This window comes from Ascaphus truei, unplaced genomic scaffold, assembly GCF_040206685.1.
Source record: "Ascaphus truei isolate aAscTru1 unplaced genomic scaffold, aAscTru1.hap1 HAP1_SCAFFOLD_535, whole genome shotgun sequence".
NCBI lineage: Eukaryota > Metazoa > Chordata > Amphibia > Anura > Ascaphidae > Ascaphus > Ascaphus truei.
The window spans coordinates 132,302-153,044 of NW_027456866.1; the positions used below are offsets into that span (position 1 = coordinate 132,302).

Consider the following 20,743-nt stretch of genomic DNA (forward strand, 5'->3'; position numbering starts at 1 on the left):
CGTGTACATGTATGTATGCGTGTGTGTAGTTACCTGTGTAACATCGGTGCCCCGAAGTCCTCAAAAAAGCACAGAGGGAAGCAGACAGTCTCTCTTTGTTTCTGTCTGTCTCTCCCTCCCTCTCTGTCTCTCTCTTTCCGTTCCTGTCTCTCTCCCTCCCTCCCTCCCTGTCTCTGTGTGTCTCTCTCCCTCCCTCCCTTTCTGTCTCTGTCTGTCTCTCTCCCTCTCTCTCTTTCTCTCTTTCTCTGATCTGTGTCCCTCTCTCTGTCTCTCTGTGTGTCTCTCTCTCTCTGTCTGCCTGTCTCTGTCTCTCTCTGTCTCTCTGCCTCTCTCCCTCCCTCCCTCCCTCTCCCTCTCTCTGTCTCTCTCCCTGTCTGTCTCTCTCTCTGTCTCTCGGTCTCTCTCTGTCTCTCTCTGTCTCTCAGTCTCTCTCTGTCTCTCTCTCTCTCTCTCTCTCTCTCTCAGTCTCTCTCTGTCTCTCTCTCTCTGTCTCTCTCTGTTTCTCTGTCTCTCGGTCTCTCTCTGTCTGTCTCTCGGTCTCTCTCTCTCTCAGTCTCTATCTGTCTCTCTCCCTGTCTCTCTCTGTCTCTCTGTCTGCCTCTCTGTCTCTCTCTGTCTGTCTCGCTCTCTCTCTCTGTCTCTCGGTCTCTCGGTCTCTCTCTGTCTGTCTCTGTCTCTCTCTCGGTCTCTCTCTCTGTCTGTCTCTCGGTCTCTCTCTCTGTCTGTCTCTGTCTCTCTGTCTCTCTCTCTGTCTGTCTCTCGGTCACTCTCTCTCTGTCTGTCTCTCGGTCTCTCTCTCTCTCTGTCTCTCGGTCTCTCTCTGTCTGTCTCTCGGTCTCTCTCTCTCTCTGTCTCTCGGTCTCTCTCTGTCTGTCTCTCGGTCTCTCTCTCTGTCTGTCTCTCTCTCTGTCTGTCTCTGTCTCTCTCTCTGTCTCTCGGTCACTCTCTCTCTCTCTGTCTCTCGGTCTCTCTCTCTGTCTGTCTCTCGGTCACTCTCTCTCTCTCTGTCTCTCGGTCTCTCTCTCTCTCTGTCTCTCGGTCTCTCTCTGTCTGTCTCTCTCTCTCTGTCTCTCGGTCTCTCTCTCTCTCTGTCTCTCGGTCTCTCTCTGTCTCTCTCTCTGGATTCCTGTCCTTGCTTCTGCTGCTATTATTTCCTTGAGTCATGTGATTGTCAGCTGACACCAGCATATGTGTGTGGGTGTGTACGTGTGTGTTTGCCTGTGTGTGTGTGTATGTGTGCGTACGTGCCTGTGTGTGTGTGTACGTGTGTGTGTGCCTGTGTGTGTGTGTATGTGTGCGTACATGCCTGTGTGTGTGTGTATGTGTGCGTACGTGCCTGTGTGTGTGTGTACGTGTGTGTGTGCCTGTGTGTGTGTGTGTGTATGTGTGCGTACGTGCCTGTGTGTGTGTGTACGTGTGTGTGTTCCTGTGTGTGTGTGTACGTGTGTGTTTGCCTGTGTGTGTGTGTATGTGTGCGTACGTGCCTGTGTGTGTGTGTACGTGTGTGTGTGCCTGTGTGTGTGTGTATGTGTGCGTACATGCCTGTGTGTGTGTGTATGTGTGCGTACGTGCCTGTGTGTGTGTGTACGTGTGTGTGCCTGTGTGTGTGTGTATGTGTGCGTACGTGCCTGTGTGTGGGTGTGTACGTGTGTGTTTGCCTGTGTGTGTGTGTATGTGTGCGTACGTGCCTGTGTGTGTGTGTACGTGTGTGTGTGCCTGTGTGTGTGTGTATGTGTGCGTACATGCCTGTGTGTGTGTGTATGTGTGCGTACGTGCCTGTGTGTGTGTACGTGTGTGTGCCTGTGTGTGTGTATGTGTGCGTACGTGCCTGTGTGTGTGTGTACGTGTGTGTGTGCCTGTGTGTGTGTGTACGTGTGTGTGTGCCTGTGTGTGTGTGTGTGTATGTGTGCGTACGTTCCTGTGTGTGTGTGTACGTGTGTGTGTGCCTGTGTGTGTGTGTATGTGTGCGTACATGCCTGTGTGTGTGTGTATGTGTGCGTACGTGCCTGTGTGTGTGTGTACGTGTGTGTGTGCCTGTGTGTGTGTGTATGTGTGCGTACATGCCTGTGTGTGTGTGTATGTGTGCGTACGTGCCTGTGTGTGTGTGTATGTGTGCGTACATGCCTGTGTGTGTGTGTATGTGTGCGTACGTGCCTGTGTGTGTGTGTACGTGTGTGTGTGCCTGTGTGTGTGTATGTGTGCGTACATGCCTGTGTGTGTGTGTATGTGTGCGTACGTGCCTGTGTGTGTGTACGTGTGTGTGTGTGCCTGTGTGTGTGTATGTGTGCGTACATGCCTGTGTGTGTGTGTATGTGTGCGTACGTGCCTGTGTGTGTGTGTACGTGTGTGTGTGCCTGTGTGTGTATATATATGTGTGCGTACATGCCTGTGTGTGTGTTTATGTGTGTGTATGTATATGTGTGCGTATTTGTGTGTGTGTATATGTGTGTGTACGTGCCTGTGTGTGTATATATATGTGTGCATACGTGCCTGTGTGTATATATGTGTGCGTACATGCCTGTGTGTGTGTTTATGTGTGTGTATGTATATGTGTGCGTATTTGTGTGTGTGTATATGTGTGCGTACGTACCTGTGTGTGTGTGTGTGTGTATATGTGTGCGCACGTGTGTGTGTATATGTGTGCGTAGGTGCCTGTGTGTGTGTGTATATGTGTGCGTACGTGTGTGTGTATGTGTGCGTACGTACGTGTGTGTGTGTATGTGTGCATACGTGCCTGTATGTGTGTCTATATGTGCATACTGTACGTGCCTGTGTGTGTGTCTACTGTATATGTGTGTGTATATATGTGCATATGTGTATGTGTGTGTATGTACGTGCCTGTGTGTATGTGTGTGTGTGTGTGTGTATGTGTGCGTACGTGCCTGTGTGTGTGTATATATGTGTGCGTACGTGTGTATATGTGTGCGTACGTGCCTGTGTGTGTGTGTGGGTGTGTACGTGCCTGGGTGTATATGTGTGCGTACGTGCCTGTTTGTGTGTATGTGCGCGTACGTGCCTGTGTGTGTGTGTGTATATGTGTGAGTGCGTGCCTGTGTGTGTGTGTATATGTGTGCGTACGTGCCTGTGTGTGTGTGGGTGTGTACGTGCCTGGGTGTATATGTGTGCGTACGTGCCTGTTTGTGTGTATGTGCGCGTACGTGCCTGTGTGTGTGTGTGTATATGTGTGAGTGCGTGCCTGTGTGTATGTGTATATGTGTGCGTATGTGCCTGTGTGTGTGTGCGTACGTGCCTGTGTGTTTGAGTGTACGTGTGTGTGTGTAAGTTTGTCTCTCCCCCCTGTTCTGTATGTGTATGTACTGCCTGTGTGTATTTGTAAACTGTATGTATGTGGTGTGTGTGTGTGTGTGTGTGTGTGTGTGTGTATATATATAGATGTAACCCAGGCCCCCCTCTTCGCTTCCCCTCCCTTTCTGCTCACCTCCGCTGCGGTCAGGAGAGTTGCGGGCGGTTACAGGGGCGATCAGGTCGCCGGCGCTCCTAGGCGGGATGTCGGGAAGGGCGCCACCATCTTTGTTATGCGCGCGCATGCGCAGTATAGTCGCGCATGGACAGAACTGTATGAACAGTCCGGCGACCATGTTGGGGTTGGCGCAAGAGTTCGCTAATGCGCAGGAAGTCGCGCATGCGCAGTTTAAGCACGCAAAGCGACAGAGAATCGTAGGAGGCTTTTAGCAGGGACTACAAGTTCCATGAGTCTTAGGGAGGCACCATGTGACGCCACACAGCCAATAGGGCTACAGTTTCCCCTGCAAGGGGAATTAGATACATTTGGAGTGCTGAGGACCACGCCAGTCGGAGCTGGGAGATCATAAGTGTAGGGTATGTATGTGCAGGGAGCCAGCGGCCCCTGCACTAGGCCAGAGAACACCCTTAGGCCCCAGCTGGGCCCCAACTCCCCTGTATAGTTTGTGGCTGCTAAAGGGACAGGCCCTTAGACAGGGACACTGGCCCATTAGCTGCACTAGTGACAGGGACACCAGTGAGCGCCGTGCAGCAGTTGCGGCCTGTTGTCTGGGACCAGACCACCACCGTAAGACAGAGACTCTGTACAGTGTGGGACACTCCAACAGGACACCACCCCACGCAGAGGCGGACTCATCGCGGACCACTTCATCGCTGGATCAGTGAATCCTGTCTGTTCTGTCGGCGCGCCCGGGTGCTGGAGCACCCGGCAGGTAGCTACCTACAGCAAGGCCACCAGCAATACACACATTAGTGAGCAGCGCTGTCTCACACTTTGGGTGGCTTATCTTGGAGACATTTGGAAGGTTCGGTGTCCAAGAGCACTTCTGCACCTTGGGGACGGTATACCCTACGGGGTGTGGACACAGTGTTGGGAACACGGTGGGGGGTTATGGCCGTGCGAGGCTTGGCGGGTAGCTGTACCTCATTAGTGTGCATCAGTAATGTTTATAGTTTAAGTGTGGTTCATGGTTATGCCGGTTTATGTGCTCATAGTAAAGTATTCTTGTTTTACCACCTTATTGTGTATTGTTCCTATATGTTCCTGCACGGGGTTATCCCATATAGGATTCCGCGCAGGTGGAGGCGCTGTCACCTATCGAATCAGGTACACCCCAGGCTCCCAGCAGCGGAGGTTCAGGCCTCCTGTTAGCCACAGGTAACGCACCACACACACCGTAGTGTAGCCCAGGGGGAAAGTGCGCTACATATACAGTTAGGTCCGGAAATAATTGGACACTGATTCAAGTTTTGTTATTTCGGCTGTGTACCAAAATAAATTCAAGTTACAGTTTAATAATGAATATGGGCTTAAAGTGCAGTCTGTCAGCTTTAATTTTAGGGTATTTACATCCAAATTGGAGGAAGGGGTTAGGAATTACATCTCTTTAATATGTAGCCCCCTCTTTTTCAAGGGACCAAAAGTAATTGGACAATTAACTCAAAAGCTGTTTCATGGACAGGTGTGGGCTATTCCTTCATTATTTCATCATCAATTAAGCAGGTAAAAGGTCTGGAGTTGATTCTAGGTGTGGCATTCATATTTGGAAGCTGTTGCTGTGAACCCACAACATGCGATCAAAGGAGCTCTCAATGCAAGTGAAACAGGGCATCCTTAGGCTGCAAAAAAAAAGAAAAGCCATCAGAGAGATAGCAGGAACATTAGGAGCGGCCAAATCAATAGTTTGGTACATTATGAGAAAAAAAGAACGCAATGGTGAGCTCTGCAACACAAAAAGGCCTGGACGTCCACGGAAGACAACTGGTTGATGATCGTAGGATCCTTTCCATGGTAAAGAAAAACCCCTTCACAACATCCAGCCAAATGAAGAACACTCCAGGAGATAGGCATATCATTATCCAAGTCTACCATAAAGAGAAGACATCACGAGAGCAAATACAGAGGGTTCACCACAAGGTGCAAATCATTCATAAGCCTCAAAAATAGAAAGGCCAGATTAGACTTTGCCAAACAATATCTAAAAAAGCCAACCCAGTTCTGGAACAGCATTCTTTGGACACATGAAACTAAGATCAACCTGTACCAGAATGATGGGAAGAAAAATGTATGGAGAAGGCTTGGAATGGCTCATAATCTGAAGCATACCACATCATCTGTAAAACACGGTGAAGGCAGTGTGATGGCATGGGCATGCATGGCTTACAATGGCACTGGGTCACTAGTGTTTATTGATGATGTGACAGAAGACAGAAGCAACCGGATGAATTCTGAAGTGTATAGGGATATATTGTCTGTTCAGCCAAATTCAGCGAAGTTGATTGGACGGCGCTTCACTTTACAGATGGACAATGACCAAAACATACTGCGAAAGCAACCCATGACATTTTTTAAGGCAAAGTAGTGGAATATTCTGCAATGGCCGAGTCAATCACCTGATCTCAACCCGATCGAGCATGCATTTCACTTGCTGAAGACAAAAATTAAAGCAGAAAGACCCACGAACAAACAACAACTGAAGATAGCTGCAGTAAAGGCCTGGCAAAGCATCACAAAAGAGGAAACCCAGTGTTTGGTGATTGTCACGGTAGGGCAGGACAAATACACCTTTATATTTAAGGGATCAGTCACAAGGCAAAACAGGCAGTAAAATAAATTGCGGTTTATTCGGATAAGACCTCGGAAACACACAGAAATGCAAGAAACAGAATATACACACTTACTGGGGTCTGGGGAATGAGATCTACCCTTTCCTAGTTGCAAGGCGCCTGTTCAGCAAAGGCTTACCTTGATAGGGCCCTGGTTCTGGGCTCCTGGACCGAAATCAAGCCTGCTGGCTACGCCTTCCCATGCTTCCCTGTGTGAATAGCTCTTTCACAAAAGCACCTTTGGGAGGCCCGCCAGCAGCTGCTTGTCTTCAGATCTCCAACAGGAAAAAAAGAGAGAGAGCTGCTTTTACTGCACGCTCTTATATAGGCTGGATTCCTATCTAAATCATTGAGGAGTGTAATAGCCAATTACAGCAGGGCTTGAAATTACGCATTCACTGATAGGAGGGATAAATTCAAAACTTGCCAATGGAAAACATGCTTATGAGTTTTGACATACAGGGCCGTTTTTCCCTGGCTCCGCAGTGTATATGTAAAACAAAGACTTCCTGGGGTCCGAAGAGAGGTCCCTCTCCAAGAGGATGCGAAACTTAAAGAAGACAGAGAGGTCGGTGCTCCTCATGCGGTTTCCCCTTTCCCCCTTTCAATTGTCATTGTATCTTGTCTTGTATGTCAGTCGGTCACCCTTGAGAGGCAAGTTTGTTCACAATGAAAAAATAAGGGGGGAATATGGACACAAATGTAAGACAGTGTGTTGTTAGCCTATGTTATACATGTACCATACACCCAATAACAACTTTTGTTAAAAAAAAAAAAATAAACAAAGACTTCCTAATCTGAACATCCTGCTCACCAAATGGTTTCCCCCCTCTGCCATTCCTCTCCTCTTTGAACTATGGAATCTATGCAAACTAGCTAGCATATTGACCATATGCCTGTGCTTTCTGTATAGAACCTTATAGTAAACATTAAAACACAATATAAAGTACACTTCCTTACAGAATATACTTTGGGGGACCTTATACTTATAAGGGAAATAAATTGGGGAGATTTGGGCTTGGAAACCCTATCTGAGCTGGGGCATTGAAATGCTAATTCACATGTAATTCACGTGCTAATTCACACTGCCTTTTGTCACCAACCTGGGTTTAAATCACTGGACAAATACAATGCATTGCAGTTTTTTTTTTTTTTTTCAAATTTTTTATTAGGCAGTTATAACATTTCACATTTTTGCTATTACAGTCAATTATGTGGCCTAACACAATTTTTACATATTAAAGGAAAGCCTCAACGCCCCCCTGTTCCTCCAGGGTCTGCCGGGGTGACGTGAGGAATGAAACAGAGAGAGGAAGAAAAGAGGGGAAAAGAAGAAAGAAGAAAGAAGGAAGGGGGGGGGAGGAGGGGGGTGTAGTCCTCCCTCACCTTGGCGTGTTCATTTTGGTCCCTTATTCTGTTTTGGTTCTTTCATCTACTGTTATGTGGTATTTCTGTGCGTAAGGGCCATTTGGGTTAGCCATGGGTCCCAAATAGCATTGAAGGAGGTAGTGGACCTTTTCAGAAAGGCTGACAGCCTCTCCATTTCCATCACCTCTTGAATTCTATTTTTTACTGTCTGTTTGGAGGAGGGAGACACTTTCTTCCAGGCGGCTTCCACCGCACATCTTGCCGCGGTAAGAATAAAGGAGATTAATTTGCCTGTTGGTCGGTCCAGTGTTTCTAGGGGCCTGGCCAGTAGGTAGGTCAGCAGTTCAATGGGTATTGTGAGGTCTGTGACCTCTTTTATTAAATTGTGTATAGTTTCCCAGTACTTCTGAATTTCTGGACATGTCCACCAAATGTCCACCAAATTATTTTATATATATTTTCTTTGATTGTGGTACATATAGAAGTTCCTGAGGCTGTTTCCCAAATACTTTCCCAGTCCTCTCGGTCTATAACTATGTCCAATTCTGCTGCCCAATGCAGCATATAGTCATGTGTGGGGGCTTCTGTGGCCCTCTCCAGTTCTGCACAAATTTGCGTTATAATTAACATGCAATTATTGTTTTTTATATATACATAATGATCATGTTCATCAAGAGGGAGCACATTTGTTTTTACATGAGTATAGCTTATACTTATATTTTACGGATGTATCTTGTTTAGTTTAGTTTAGTTAAGTGTTTAGACAATAAAGGTATTTGTTTAAATTGCTTTGATGTATAGCAACTTTATGGGCCAAGCTAAACGTAAATCTGTGTGGATATGGGCCGCCTTTTTATGTGTAGTGTATTAACCTGTTATTGCCCTGCTGGGGGAGCGGTGCAAGTGAGTCTGCTTCTTTTACACTTGACAGCTCAGCTGCACCGATCAGTCAGTAGATTAGGCATGTTTGGAATGTTCGTATGCGCATGCGCGTGGCGAGGGGTCTAGTGTGCTTAATTGCCGCTCCCATGGCTGGTCTCCTGAGCAGCGTTGTGTTTACCAGCTGGTGCACTTCGCAGGAACAGTGAGAGGTGTGGTATGCGGTGACTTTGCCAGCGCTGGGCTCGATCGCGGCGCGCATGCGCGGGGAATGTCCTTCTGATTGGATAGTAGCGGTCTGATGACGTCACGAGATATCGCGAGATTAGACAGATTTTGTGTATTTAAGTGGCTGTATATCGTGTAGAGGCACTTCTTGACAAAGTGCTTTGCACGAAACGCGTTGAAGGGTTGCGCCCCTATTTTTTATGCCTTGCCAATAAAGAAAGTTTTTGCCAGACCTGTTCTCTGTTGGATGCTGTGCGCTACACACCTACATCTCTGGAATTCATCTACATAGCAGCACGCATTGGAAGGGAGACTCTGGAGGTGAACAGACTGTGAGTACTCTCAAGGGGCTATCCCAATGAGATGAAGGAGGGTGTCCTAGGACAACTTCCCCAATCTTCAGGGCTTTCTGGTGCCCCCACCCCCATCATTATGGACTGAGTATACCAATGCACAATACCTTAATACCCAGTGTCTCCCTCCCTTCAGAAGCACACACACAGCACTCTGAGCACCATTGTTCTATTCTGATTTTCTGGTGGCCGGTCTCTCTACAGAGCCGCTCGAAACCGGTGAGAGGGGGAAATTCCAACGTTGGGGATAATGTTTGAGTAAAGTGCCGAATTTGTAGGTATTTGAAGACATTTAACCCTACTATCTCATATTTGGTTTGTAGGTTTTGGTAACTTAGGAACTCTCCGAGGCTCAAGAGATCGGCAATCGCTCTAATATTTTTTGCTTTAAATTGGTCGAATTGTCTGGGCTCACATCCAGGTAGGAATTTCGGATTTTTATGGATTGGTGTGAGTTGGGAATGAGGTGTTGTGAGCTTAAATTTGAATTTGCATTTCGTCCAGGTCTCCCATGTGTGTCTCATCGGGCCTAGTTTAAGTTTACTGTTCAGCATGTCATCCCTGCTCATGGACCAAAGGCAAGCTGGCAGCGAAGGCGTCTCAGCATAGTGTGTTTCTATACCTAGCCAACAGTATTGATTTGGATTGGCGTTCCACACTACTACCTGTCGTAATTGAGCGGCTAGGTAGTATCTTGTTATGTCTGGAACTCCTAGTCCTCCTCTCCCCCTTGGAGCTAAGAGAACAGTTTTGGCGACTCTAGGTTTTTTACCTTGCCAAATAAATTGGAAGATTAGTTTTTGGATGTTTTTCAATTCCGAGCCAGGGATGTGGACCGGGAGGGTCTGGAAGTAGTATAATAGTCTAGGGAGTATGTTCATTTTGACCGAGATCATTCTCCTGATCCATGATATCTGGTATCCTCCCCATTTATCTAAGTCTTGTTTAATTTTTTGGAACAGGGCCGGATAATTATGTTGATATAGAGATTGGTAGGTCCTCGATATCTTGACTCCCAGGTATTTGATACAGGAGGAGCTCCAACGGTAATTAAAGTTTAGTTTGAGAAGTTTCACCTCTGGCTCTGGCAGGCTTAGATTCAGGGCCTCCGATTTATCATTATTAATCTTATATCCTGAGATTTTTCCAAAATCCCGGAGTTCCTTTTGGAGGTTGGGTAGGGAGATTTGAGGTTTGGAGAGGGTTAAAATGACATCATCTGCGAATAAGGATATTTTGTGCTGCCTGTGCCCAATTTCTATTCCTTGGATGTCTCTATTGAGTCGTATTGCTGATGCCAGCGGTTCTATGGTTAGTACAAAGAGGAGAGGAGATAAGGGGCATCCCTGTCGAGTTCCATTTGTTATCTCGAATCTCTGGTTATTGCCCCCTGGTAGTTTTACCGTTGCTGATGGGTTTTGGTACAGTCTACGGACCCCCTCTAAGTATGCATCTTTGAAGCCAAATTTACGCATAGTTTGGTCCAGGAATTGCCAGTTTATTCTATCGAACGCCTTCTCTGCGTCTAGGCTTAACAAAAGTGCTTTGGTCCCTGTGAGGTGTACATGGTCGATAATGTTGATTATCTTCCGAGTGTTGTCTGAGGCTTGCCTGCCCGCGACAAATCCAACTTGATCAATATTAATTAGCCTCGGTAAGATGGGATTTAATCTATTTGCCAGTATTTTACTATATAGTTTGAGATCATTGTTGAGGAGGGAGATTGGGCGATAGCGTCCACACTGCATCGGGTCTCTGCCATCTTTGTGTATAATGGCCAGATTGGCAAGAGACATTGATGAGGGAATTTGGTTCCCTTCCATGAAATAGTTAAATGTTTTCAGGAGATGCTTAGATAGTGTGGGCAAGAATCTCTTGTAGTAGACATTGGTGAAACCGTCAGGGCCAGGTGACTTAGTGATCTTTAGTGATTTGACCGCCTCTTCCAGTTCCTCTTTTGAGATCTCAGCGTTGAGGACTGTGTTTTCCTTCTCCGTTAAAGTGGGGAGTTGACATTTGTTTAGGTATTGTTTTATGGCTTCTACTGCTATTGGCTCGGGGCGGCCGTTTTTAGATCTTAGATTATATAGTTCGATATAGTATTTTGTGAATTCCGCTGCAATTTTGTTATCACTATATTGTATCTCACCAGACCTACTCTTGATCGCCGTTATTTGGGATCTTTTTTTGTACCCCTCTTAGTTTACTGGCTAAGAGTCTGTCGGCCTTGTTTCCCTTATCGTAATAGTGTTGATTTGTCCATTTGAGGGCCTTTTCAACATCCTCCAGCTGAATCTGCCTAAGTTTTGTTCTAGCTGTTAGCAGCGTTTTGTATATTTTTTTTGAGGGGTTAGCCTTATGGGCTTGTTCTATTGTATTGATGCTATCTGTGAGTTCTTTGATTAGCGCTTGGCGGGCTTTTTTCCTATGGGAGGCGATGGAAATAAATTTCCCTCTGATAGTTGCCTTATGGGCTTCCCATAGGATTGCTGGAGAGGAGACTGTTCCTGTGTTGAAAAAGAAATAGTCCTTAAGTGAGGATCTAATTTCTCTTTCTATCTCAGGGTGGTTTAGTAGTGAGTCATTTAGTCTCCAGGAATAGTTTGTTGTTTTTTCAAAGGGGAGTGATAGTGTCAGGTTGATCGGGGCGTGATCGGACCAAGTGATTGAGCCAATGTCTGATTCAATGGCTGCCGCCATCACATTTTTGGTGGTCAGGAAATAATCTATTCGAGAGTAAGTCTGGTGAGGTGCTGAGTAAAAGGTATAGTCTCTCTGGCCTTGATGTTGGGATCTCCAGATGTCCACCAGTGAGAACTCGTTCATGATTCCCCTAAACCTTTTCCCTTTGATTTGGGAGTGGGTTGTGCGGGGGGGACCCACTGTGGTTGATCTATCCTCGGTAGGGGTTAAGACCATATTTAGGTCTCCCCCCACTATCAACGAGGACAGATATCCCTGGTCTACGCCTTCGAGAACAGATTGAAGGAATTCCGTTTGGTTTTCGTTCGGGGCGTATACATTGATCAGGGCAATTGCCGAGCCCGCTAGGGAGCCAGATACCACTAGAAATCTACCCTCTGGGTCCACTGTTGTTTTGACATGATTAAATGGGGTGCCCTGTCTGATCAGGACAGCCACACCCCTCTTCTTACTACTAAATGAAGCAAAAAAGCTTGTTGGGAACGTTTTTTTGAATACATTTGGGGGGTCTTGAGATGTGAAGTGTGTCTCCTGTAAGAATATAATGTCTCCCCCCCGATTTTTTCATATCCTGGAGGGCTAGTCTCCATTTCCTATTATTTTGTAACCCTTTAACGTTTAATGAGCGCACCTGAATTGGGGCTGTGGTTGTCATTTTGTTTTTTTGTGGCTCGGGGACTCGGATCTCGCCTTTCCCACTAGGGGAGATCTTGCCTTTATTTCCTGGTGGTTTGTTGTGCTTTAGCCTGTGTACTCGCTGGGTAGGGAGTGTTACTTCTCTGTTAGTCCTTTGAGGCTTACGTTTAGTCTGCCAAAGAGAGGGGGGGTGGGGCGGGGGAGGGGGGGGAGAAGATCTGCTGGGACAGGGTCAGCAGATGGAGAGATAGTAGGATTAGGCCTTTTGTAGGTCCTAATGTGGTGTTGCCAGGTCTTATAGCGACCGGCATTTGGGCGAACTTGCCCTGGGTGGGTCCAGTGTCAGAGGCCGGAGTGCAACAGAGAGGTCCAGGCCCTCAGTTGCGTGTGAAGCCCTTCGTCCCTCCGTCCCTTTGTTGTGGTCCTAGTGTGTGTCTTGGTTGGTTTGGGGGAGGGAAGGGCGTGAGGGGGGGTGCGAGGAAGGGGAGGGCAGGGGGGGGCATGGAGGGAGGAAAGAGGGGGGGAAGGGGGGGAACGAGGGGGGCGGGAAGGGGGGGGAGGGGGGGGATGATGGGATAGGGGAGGGGAGGGGAGGGGGTCTCCTAATGAGATTGGTCCCATTCTGGGTGTATAGACCAGAGAGGGGCGGGGGGAGATGTATATAGTATATGATGCCTTGTCAGGGCAGTTGTGGGATTTATCCCCTTTTTGGTTAGTCTGCCTCTTTCAATTGTTGGTTATCATCTTGCGGCGGGGGGCGGGGGAGGGGGGGTAATGGTGAGGGGGGGGGAGGGAGGGGGTTCAGGGAGGGGGGAGGACGGAGAGGGGGAAGGGGGGGACGGGGGGGGGAGGGGGAAGAAACTGGGTCTCCCGTGTTACCACGTATCGGGCGGTATAAATGTTTGCTACCTTATTGCGGGCGAGTAGAGTGTGTTTCATGTTATGCTTTTACTATTACGGTTTTCTACCTTGCGTCCCGTTTCGTATAATGGGGGCATTCACTATCATTAGTTTCTGAGTTATACCGTTTGCTCTGCTCTTGATCGCAACACCTATTTCACTCAGCTTTCCTGTCTGTGTGACAACGAGTGTTGGAGCGCAGTATCCTTGGGAGCGTCGCCACTTTGTTTAGTGAGAGGGGGCTAGGGGGGGGGGCTGGGGGAGGGATGGGGGGAGGGGAAGCGAGGAGGGGGGGGGGGAAGCAGGATCTCCTGTTTGGCCAGATATCGGCCGGTGTATGTATTTGCTACATCTTTTGTGGGTATATGGAGACCGGTACATATTATACATTCATTATTACATTTGTCATTACATATCGCTTAGTGGTTGTGTTTTTCTCATGCAGTTTTTGGGTTAGACCGTTTTACTCCTTTTCTGACATCGGCACATTTCTCTCTCAGTTTGCCATTCAGTTTGGTGGCGAGACTCAGAGTCCCTGGGAGCGTCGCCGTGCAGTTTGGTGAGAGGGGATTGGAGGGAGGGGGGGGGGGAATGTCTCCGCGGGGTGGGGGGGGGAAGCGAGGAAGAAAGAGGGGGGGGGGGAGCGGGGTCTCCTGTATGGGCAGGTACCGGACGGTGCATGTATTTGTTACATCTTTGTGGGTATACAGATTCTAACACATATTATACATTCGCTATTGCGTTTTTCATCACACATTATATATCCCATGGTGTAGTTCCTACATTAGACCATTTACTCTATTTCTGCCATCGGCACATATCTCTCTCAGTTTACCAGTTGGTGTGGTGGCGAAATTCAGAGCACAGTGTCCCTGGAGGCGTTGCCGTGCAGGTTGGTGAGAGGGGGCGCGGGGGAGGGGGAGTTGGTCGCGGGGTGGGGGGGGGAGGGGAAGGGGAGGGAAAGAGATGGGGTCTGGGGGGGGGATGGGGGGGGTGGGGTCGCCTCGGGGAGAGGGGGGGGGAGAGGGGGGGGAGGGAGGGGGGGAGGGAGGGGGGCCCTCTATATGGTCTGGTATTGGGCGGTTTGTGTTTGCTGTATCATTGTGGATATACGGATCCTGGTACATATTATATAATCGCGAATACATTTTTCACAGAGCATTACAATTCACATAGTGGGTATATTCATCACATTAGTTTCTAGTGTAGGCCGTTTACTCTATTGCCCGCATTAGCCCCTCTCTGTCTCAGTTGTGCTGTCAGTGTGACGGCGGGTCCCAGATCTCCGTGTCCCGTGAGCGCTGTCGTGCTGTTTAGTGTGGGGGGATTAGAGGGGGAGAGGAGGGGGGTGCATGAGGGGCCGCTTAGATAGCTTAATATACATCTTCAGGGTGAGAATGGGTATGTCATGCTTTTGGATGGACCGCTTCCTCCAACCTCAGGTAAGCCGCTTAGGTAGGGGGTGGGGGGGGAACGGGTGGCGGCGGGGGAGGGGGGGAGAGAGGAGGGGGGAAGGGGGATTAGGGGAGAGGAACGGGGGCGGGGGGGAGGGGGGGGAGGGGAGGAGGTGCATTCTTATAAACTCCTAACAACCTTAAACTTTTAGGAATGGGAATAGCTGGTGTCACTTTCGATCCCTTTCAGTCACTGCTCACAGTCTATTAGCGTTTATTGTCTTTCGAAGCTCTGAGGGTTCAGGAACTGTTTTTGCACGGGAGACTGTCCCAAAGGCCATAGTGGCCACGTTTATATAAGTAATGTACCTACATTTTCGCAGGGTCCGACCTCATACCTGGCGTGGACAAGTTTAACAGACTTTCATAGGTCTGCTTGCCTCGGGTCGTCTGCTGCAGCTACTCATGGGGTGATGTAACACCCGAGGGGGGGGGATAGGGGTAGAGGGGGCCATAGGGCCTCCCTCCTTAGGCTCTCTTCCATCGATCGCCGCTCCCCACATAAATCACCACCACCCTTCCCCCCCTCAGCAGTAAACCCCCCCCCCCAAAAAAAAATAGCCGCCACCCCGTGGATCTGATCGGGAGACGAACATGGTGTTGATTCTCTCATCTTGCTCCTTTGGGGCGGGTGGGCATTTCTTCGCGATGGCCTCTGTGGCGTGGGGGAGGGTTGGTGGTCTCCGACGTCTGCTGCAGCAGGTAGGTGGGTTCTTTCTCTCTTTCTTGTTCCCTGTTATCCTCTCTGCGGCAGTCTTCTTAGGAGTCGTTGTACCTTGTGGGTGGGCAGCCTGCTGGATCTTCCTGGGGTGCATGCTTGTGCGACACTTTAAAGCTAGAACTAGGGATAAATGTGTATTAGAAATTTGTGTTTTTATTTCCTTTGTTGTTTTTGCCCTGCTAGGCGTTCTGAGGCCCTCACTGAGGGGCCCTCACTCTCCGGTCCCTGGGAATTGGGTGGGTCGGAGTTCCACGATGGAGGGGGGAACAGGCCCACTGCTTTTGCCAGTCTGGGCATCTCTGCAGGGAATTCTGATGATGTGTGACTTCCCATTTCTGCTGACTATTAATTTGAATGGGAATCCCCATTTGTATTTAATCCCATTGTCTCTGAGAAGTATGGTCAGTGGTTTAAGTTCCATCCGTTTGTTGATCGTCTGTCTTGCCAGGTCATTATATATTTGCAGGTGGTCGTCCTGGAACGTGAGCGGTTCTTTCTTTCTGCAGGCCGCCATTAGTTTCTCTTTAGTAGTATAGTGGTGTAACTGGACTATAATGTCCCTGGCTTTGTTTGGGTCATCAGACCTTGGTCCGAGAGCGCGGTGGGCTCTGTCCATTTCAAAGTCCTTTTTGTCTAAGTCCTCACACAGCAAGGAGAAGAGTCCTAGGAGATATGGCTGTAATTGTTCTGGTTGGATCGCCTCGGGTATTCCGCGTATCCTCAGGTTCTGCCGTCTCTCGCGGTTCTCCTGATCCTCGAGGCTGTCTTTCAGACAGTTAATTTCCATCCCTAGCCGGAAGATTTCATCATCTGCGGCTGTTTGTGCCTGCAGTGTCTCTTCCATTTTTATTTCTAGTGCTGTTGTCCGTTCAGTGAGGCCTGTGATGTCTTGCCTCAATTCTGTAACTGCAGCTTTCAGGTCCTTTTGTATCGAGACATGCAGTTTATCTAACATGCATGTCATTAAATCCTGCATGTATTCTCTGGTAAGGGTTGCCTCCGGGCTTTGTGCCTGTTCCCCTTGATCTCTGGCCGCGGCCTGCTGTTTGGGGCCTCGTGCGCTCGCTGATCCGGCGCCATCTTGGATTCTCGGGGTGAGATCTGAGCTCCGTTGAGGCGGCGAAAATAAGTTTTTAGCTCCCTGGCCGGGCGGCGCTTTTTGTTTATTGGCCATTACGGGGCTTTTATCTTGCTAGAAGTTAAGTTTTTAGGGTCGGGAGTCGGGGCGAAGGGCGTTATGCGCGAGGGTCGGCGGAGCTCTGCTCTCACACGTCCATCTTCTCTGGCGTCCTGGACATGCCCCATGCATTGCAGTTTTAAAACACAGAACCAACATTTAGACACAAGAGCTTGCACTCCACCATCTGCACCTATCATGTGGGGTTCTAAAACCTTCTCTTCTCTAAGACACCAGCTAAGAATACCTTGCTGGCAGGCAAGACAGGTTAAAATACCCCCCCCCCTTTTCCCTCATGTGCCAGAAGTGTCTGTCCTGCAGCTATTTCTCATAAGAGGCCACCCATACAAGGCAATCCACTTATAAGCTCGCACAGGCAGCTGGGGGCCCATGAGGCAAAGGGAATACACAGAGAATGCATTAACTGGCCCACTGGGCTTACACAGTTAACCCCACATACACAGTTCCTAGCTTATAAAACTATGGGGGACAGAATAACAGAGGAACAAAATTACAGGCAACACAGTAGGGTACAATATTAGACCCAAGAGCTGACACTCTCAGCCCTTACCATATGGTTTCAGGGGCAGCCAGCCAGGCTCCACCTTTATTAATGAAGGCTGGCTACGCCTATCACCACACCTCCCCCCTCAATTATGAAGGCGCCAGGATAGTCACCATCATCAGGTGGCTTGCTGAGCCTAAAAAAATTGAGGTTGCCAGGAAGAAACGGAGTCCATCTGGCTGGTTAAGTCCTCCAGCATGGTTGGCCCCTTGCCTCCTCCATAGTCCACGTTCAACAGGGCAAGGATCCGCTGCAGACATTGAAATGCTGGTCCACATTCTGGGACCAGGCTGCCAGCACCAATGCCCCCTGGTCAGTCACTTTAGTCCGGGGGGCAGTTAGAACAATGTAGAGGGTCACCAAATCCCTATAGTACCCTTGTATGTCCTTGACCTCCCTCTCTATCCGTTCCCTCTCCATCAAGACACTGTACTCAGTCTGATGGTGGGGCTGCTGACCCCCAGGGTCTACCGGGCGATCAGTACACTGGGTCCTGCTTGGCTCACCCATAGCAGGGACCCTCGGTCATCCTAACGCCTCTCGCTTCCACTCCCAGATGGGAGCTGTGAACTGGGGAGCTGTCTGCCCTTGCTCCACGGAGCCTGCCCTAAACCTCCAAGGAACCACTAACTGGCCCCTTGCTGTCTCTGAACTAGCAGGAGACCCAGGGGCTGGTACCCAGGCAAAACGCCTACTTTGGTCCGCAGGCAAATCAGCATCTGCCTGCACCATCTCCTGGTACCACTCACTGAGCTCCGGTAGTTCCCTGTCTGTCACACAGTCAGAAAAAAAGTCACAGTGGGGAACATTATACAAATGGGGACACTGGTCGGGCATGGTCTGACTTACCTGCCTGGTCCCTTCGAGGTCCTCCATGCGTGTGGGCTCCAAATGTTGGGGAACGATCATCTGGGGGGTGGGCTCCAAAAGCTGGGGAGCATAAACAAATTTGGTGGGCATCGGTGCCGACTGCACCTCTGCCTGAGCAACAGCCCAACTGTGGCTCTCTGTGGCTGCGGTCACAAGAACATCCTCTTTATGTACCTTCACCGGTCTCCCTGCCCCTGGGAACCGGTGCCTGAGCAAGACCCTATCAGGCTACCCAGGAAGTACCTTGTTGCAGGGGACCCCCCGGCCGATCGCCTGCCGATTGCCTGGGACCCCTGGATGCAAAAACACATCTTTGTGGACCGGTTGGTCCTCCTGCCTGATGGCTGTAGACTGCTGCTCATCTGGAAGCTCCATAGCTGTGTCGCTGGCAGGGGCTTCAGGGATCGCTGACTGTGTATTTTCCTGTAGCTATTGCTCCACGGCTGCTGGCTGCTTGAGTTCAGAGGACAGCATCTCGCTGGTCGTCCTCTCTGTAGCTAGGGAACATTGCCCCAGAATGGGGTTACTGGATCGGGGGGCACCATGAATTGCAGCAGGGGTCACTACCCACTTCTCTGCCTGTGGCAATGCTGGCACACAGCTGGTCGCCATTTTGGCGGCCATGAGGCATGGCACCCGCGTGGCACCATCCTCCGCCATCATGGTGGCTTGCAGGGAGGCATGATCCCCAGCATCAGCTTGGCCGATCTCTCCCTCAGCCACATTGGCATTCAACTGACACTCTGGGACTAGAGTGCCATCTCCTGGGACTACCCGGCTCACGGGAGCGCCCGTGGGGGTTAAGACCCGCTTCTCTGACTGTGCCTACGCCGGCACACAGTCCTCCACCACTGGGGTAGACACAAGGCAGGGCACCAGAGTGGTAACCTCAGCCTGCACAGAGGCTTTCCTGCGGGCAGCATCACTGGACTCAGTGCCGCTGCCCTTTCCAGCAACTCCCTTGGCGCTAAGCTGCTCCATCCCCTGCTCTGAGACTAGAGGGGGTGCAACTACTGACGGCACTAGCTCCACCGGCACACCTGCGGGGTTCTGGACCTGCTGCTCGGGCTGTGTCTTGTGGGACACACAGCCCTCCACCCTCTGGGTGGATGCAGCACCGGTCGCCCTTCCAGGGACCACGAGGCATGGTGCCAGGGTGGCACCATCCTCAGCCAGCACGGTGGCTTTCAGGGAGGCATGATCCCCAGCATCAGCATGGCTGATCACTCCCTCTGCCACCTTGGCCTTCAGCTGACTCTCCCGGAGGAGAGTGTCAGCTCTGGGGAGTGTCTGATTCACTGGCACTCCTGCGGGGGTTATGACCCGCTTCTGGGACGGTGCCCCCGTGGACACACCATCTGCCGCTTGGGTGCTCAGTACCGCGGCCCAGGTTGCCCCAGCCCTCTCCCCAAGGGGGGAGGAGGGCAATGCGTCCCGCAACGCGCTCTACTACTGGGCAGAACTGCATCCTCTGCTTTACCGTCGCGTTTGGATGCAACCTGGAATAGGATGCAACCTGGAATAGAGCAACCGGGAATAGAGTGTTAGCAGTTCGCATACCGTGGTAAGAACGGCTTCAGGGGGAGCCACAGGAGGGTTGAGGTCCCCCTCCAAGACACTCTTGAGGGGCTCGCTCTCCGGGCTCACGGTCCCGCCTGTAGTGGCTAGGACCACTACCCCAGGAGTGCATTCAGCCCCGCGGGATTCATGCCACTCCAGTTCCCTTTCTAGGGACGCCCTAGACTGCCTATGCACTGGCAGCATATTGCTTTTACATCGGGCAGTCACGGCTGCCTGACTCCAGGACCTGTACCGTCCAGACCGAAGCGCCCGGGTAGTGGCCGCAGCTACTACCCCAGGAGTGCAGTCAGCCCCGCAGGCTTCATGCCACTCCAAGTCCTGGCATAGGACTACCATGGGTCTGCCGTAGGTAGGCAACCCATACTTCTCACACCGGCCAACCACAGATGCACGATCCCAGGACACATACCTTCATGTTGGGGACCACATCTTCTCCTTTCAGTCACTAATAACCTAAGTGGCACTGAACAGTGTGATTCCCTGCTTTGTATAGCGTGTTTTCCGAAACAACTTGTTTTGAGAGCTTGCAATCCACAAGCTCTCTTTGTCCTATAATTCCCCGCAGGAAGTTATAGTGCAAAGCCCTATGATCCCACCACTGCCACCAGTAAATAAGCCTGTCACGGTAGGGCAGGCCAAATACACCTTTATATTTAGGGGATCAGTCACAAGGCAAAACAGGCAGTAAAATAAATTGCGGTTTATTCGGATAAGACCTCGGAAACACACAGAAATGCAAGAAACAGAATATACACACTTACTGGGGTCTGGGGAAGGAGATCTACCCTTTCCTAGTTGCAAGGCGCCTGTTCAGCAAAGGCTTACCTTGATAGGGCCCTGGTTCTGGGCTCCTGGACCGAAATCCAGCCTGCTGGCTAGGCCTCCCCATGCTTCCCTGTGTGAATAGCTCTTTCACAAAAGCACCTTTGAGAGGCCCGCCAGCAGCTGCTTGTCTTCAGATCTCCCATAGGAAAAAAAGAGAGGGAGCTGCTTTTACTGCATGCTCTTATATAGGCTGGATTCCTATCTAAATCATTGAGGAGTGTAATAGCCAATTACAGCAGGGATTGAAATTACGCATTCACTGATAGGAGGGATAAATTCAAAACTTGCCAATGGAAAACATGCTTATGAGTTTTGACATACAGGGCCGTTTTTCCCTGGCTCCGCAGTGTATATGTAAAACAAAGACTTCCTGGGGTCCGAAGAGAGGTCCCT

At 49.9% G+C, this 20,743-nt stretch overlaps 1 protein-coding gene across 1 annotated transcript in view; it reads right to left on the minus strand.

Moving 5' to 3' along the window:
- TPP1 (tripeptidyl peptidase 1) overlaps positions 1-1,159 on the minus strand; it is a gene marked incomplete at its 3' end in the record, with an annotated part of 105,013 nt that extends 103,854 nt beyond the window's left edge. Inside the window, exon 1 of the mRNA XM_075584301.1 lies at positions 34-1,159. Coding sequence (XP_075440416.1) covers positions 34-44 — 11 coding nt within the window. The remainder of the gene's footprint in view (positions 1-33) is intronic.
- Positions 1,160-20,743: the final 19,584 nt, after the last annotated feature.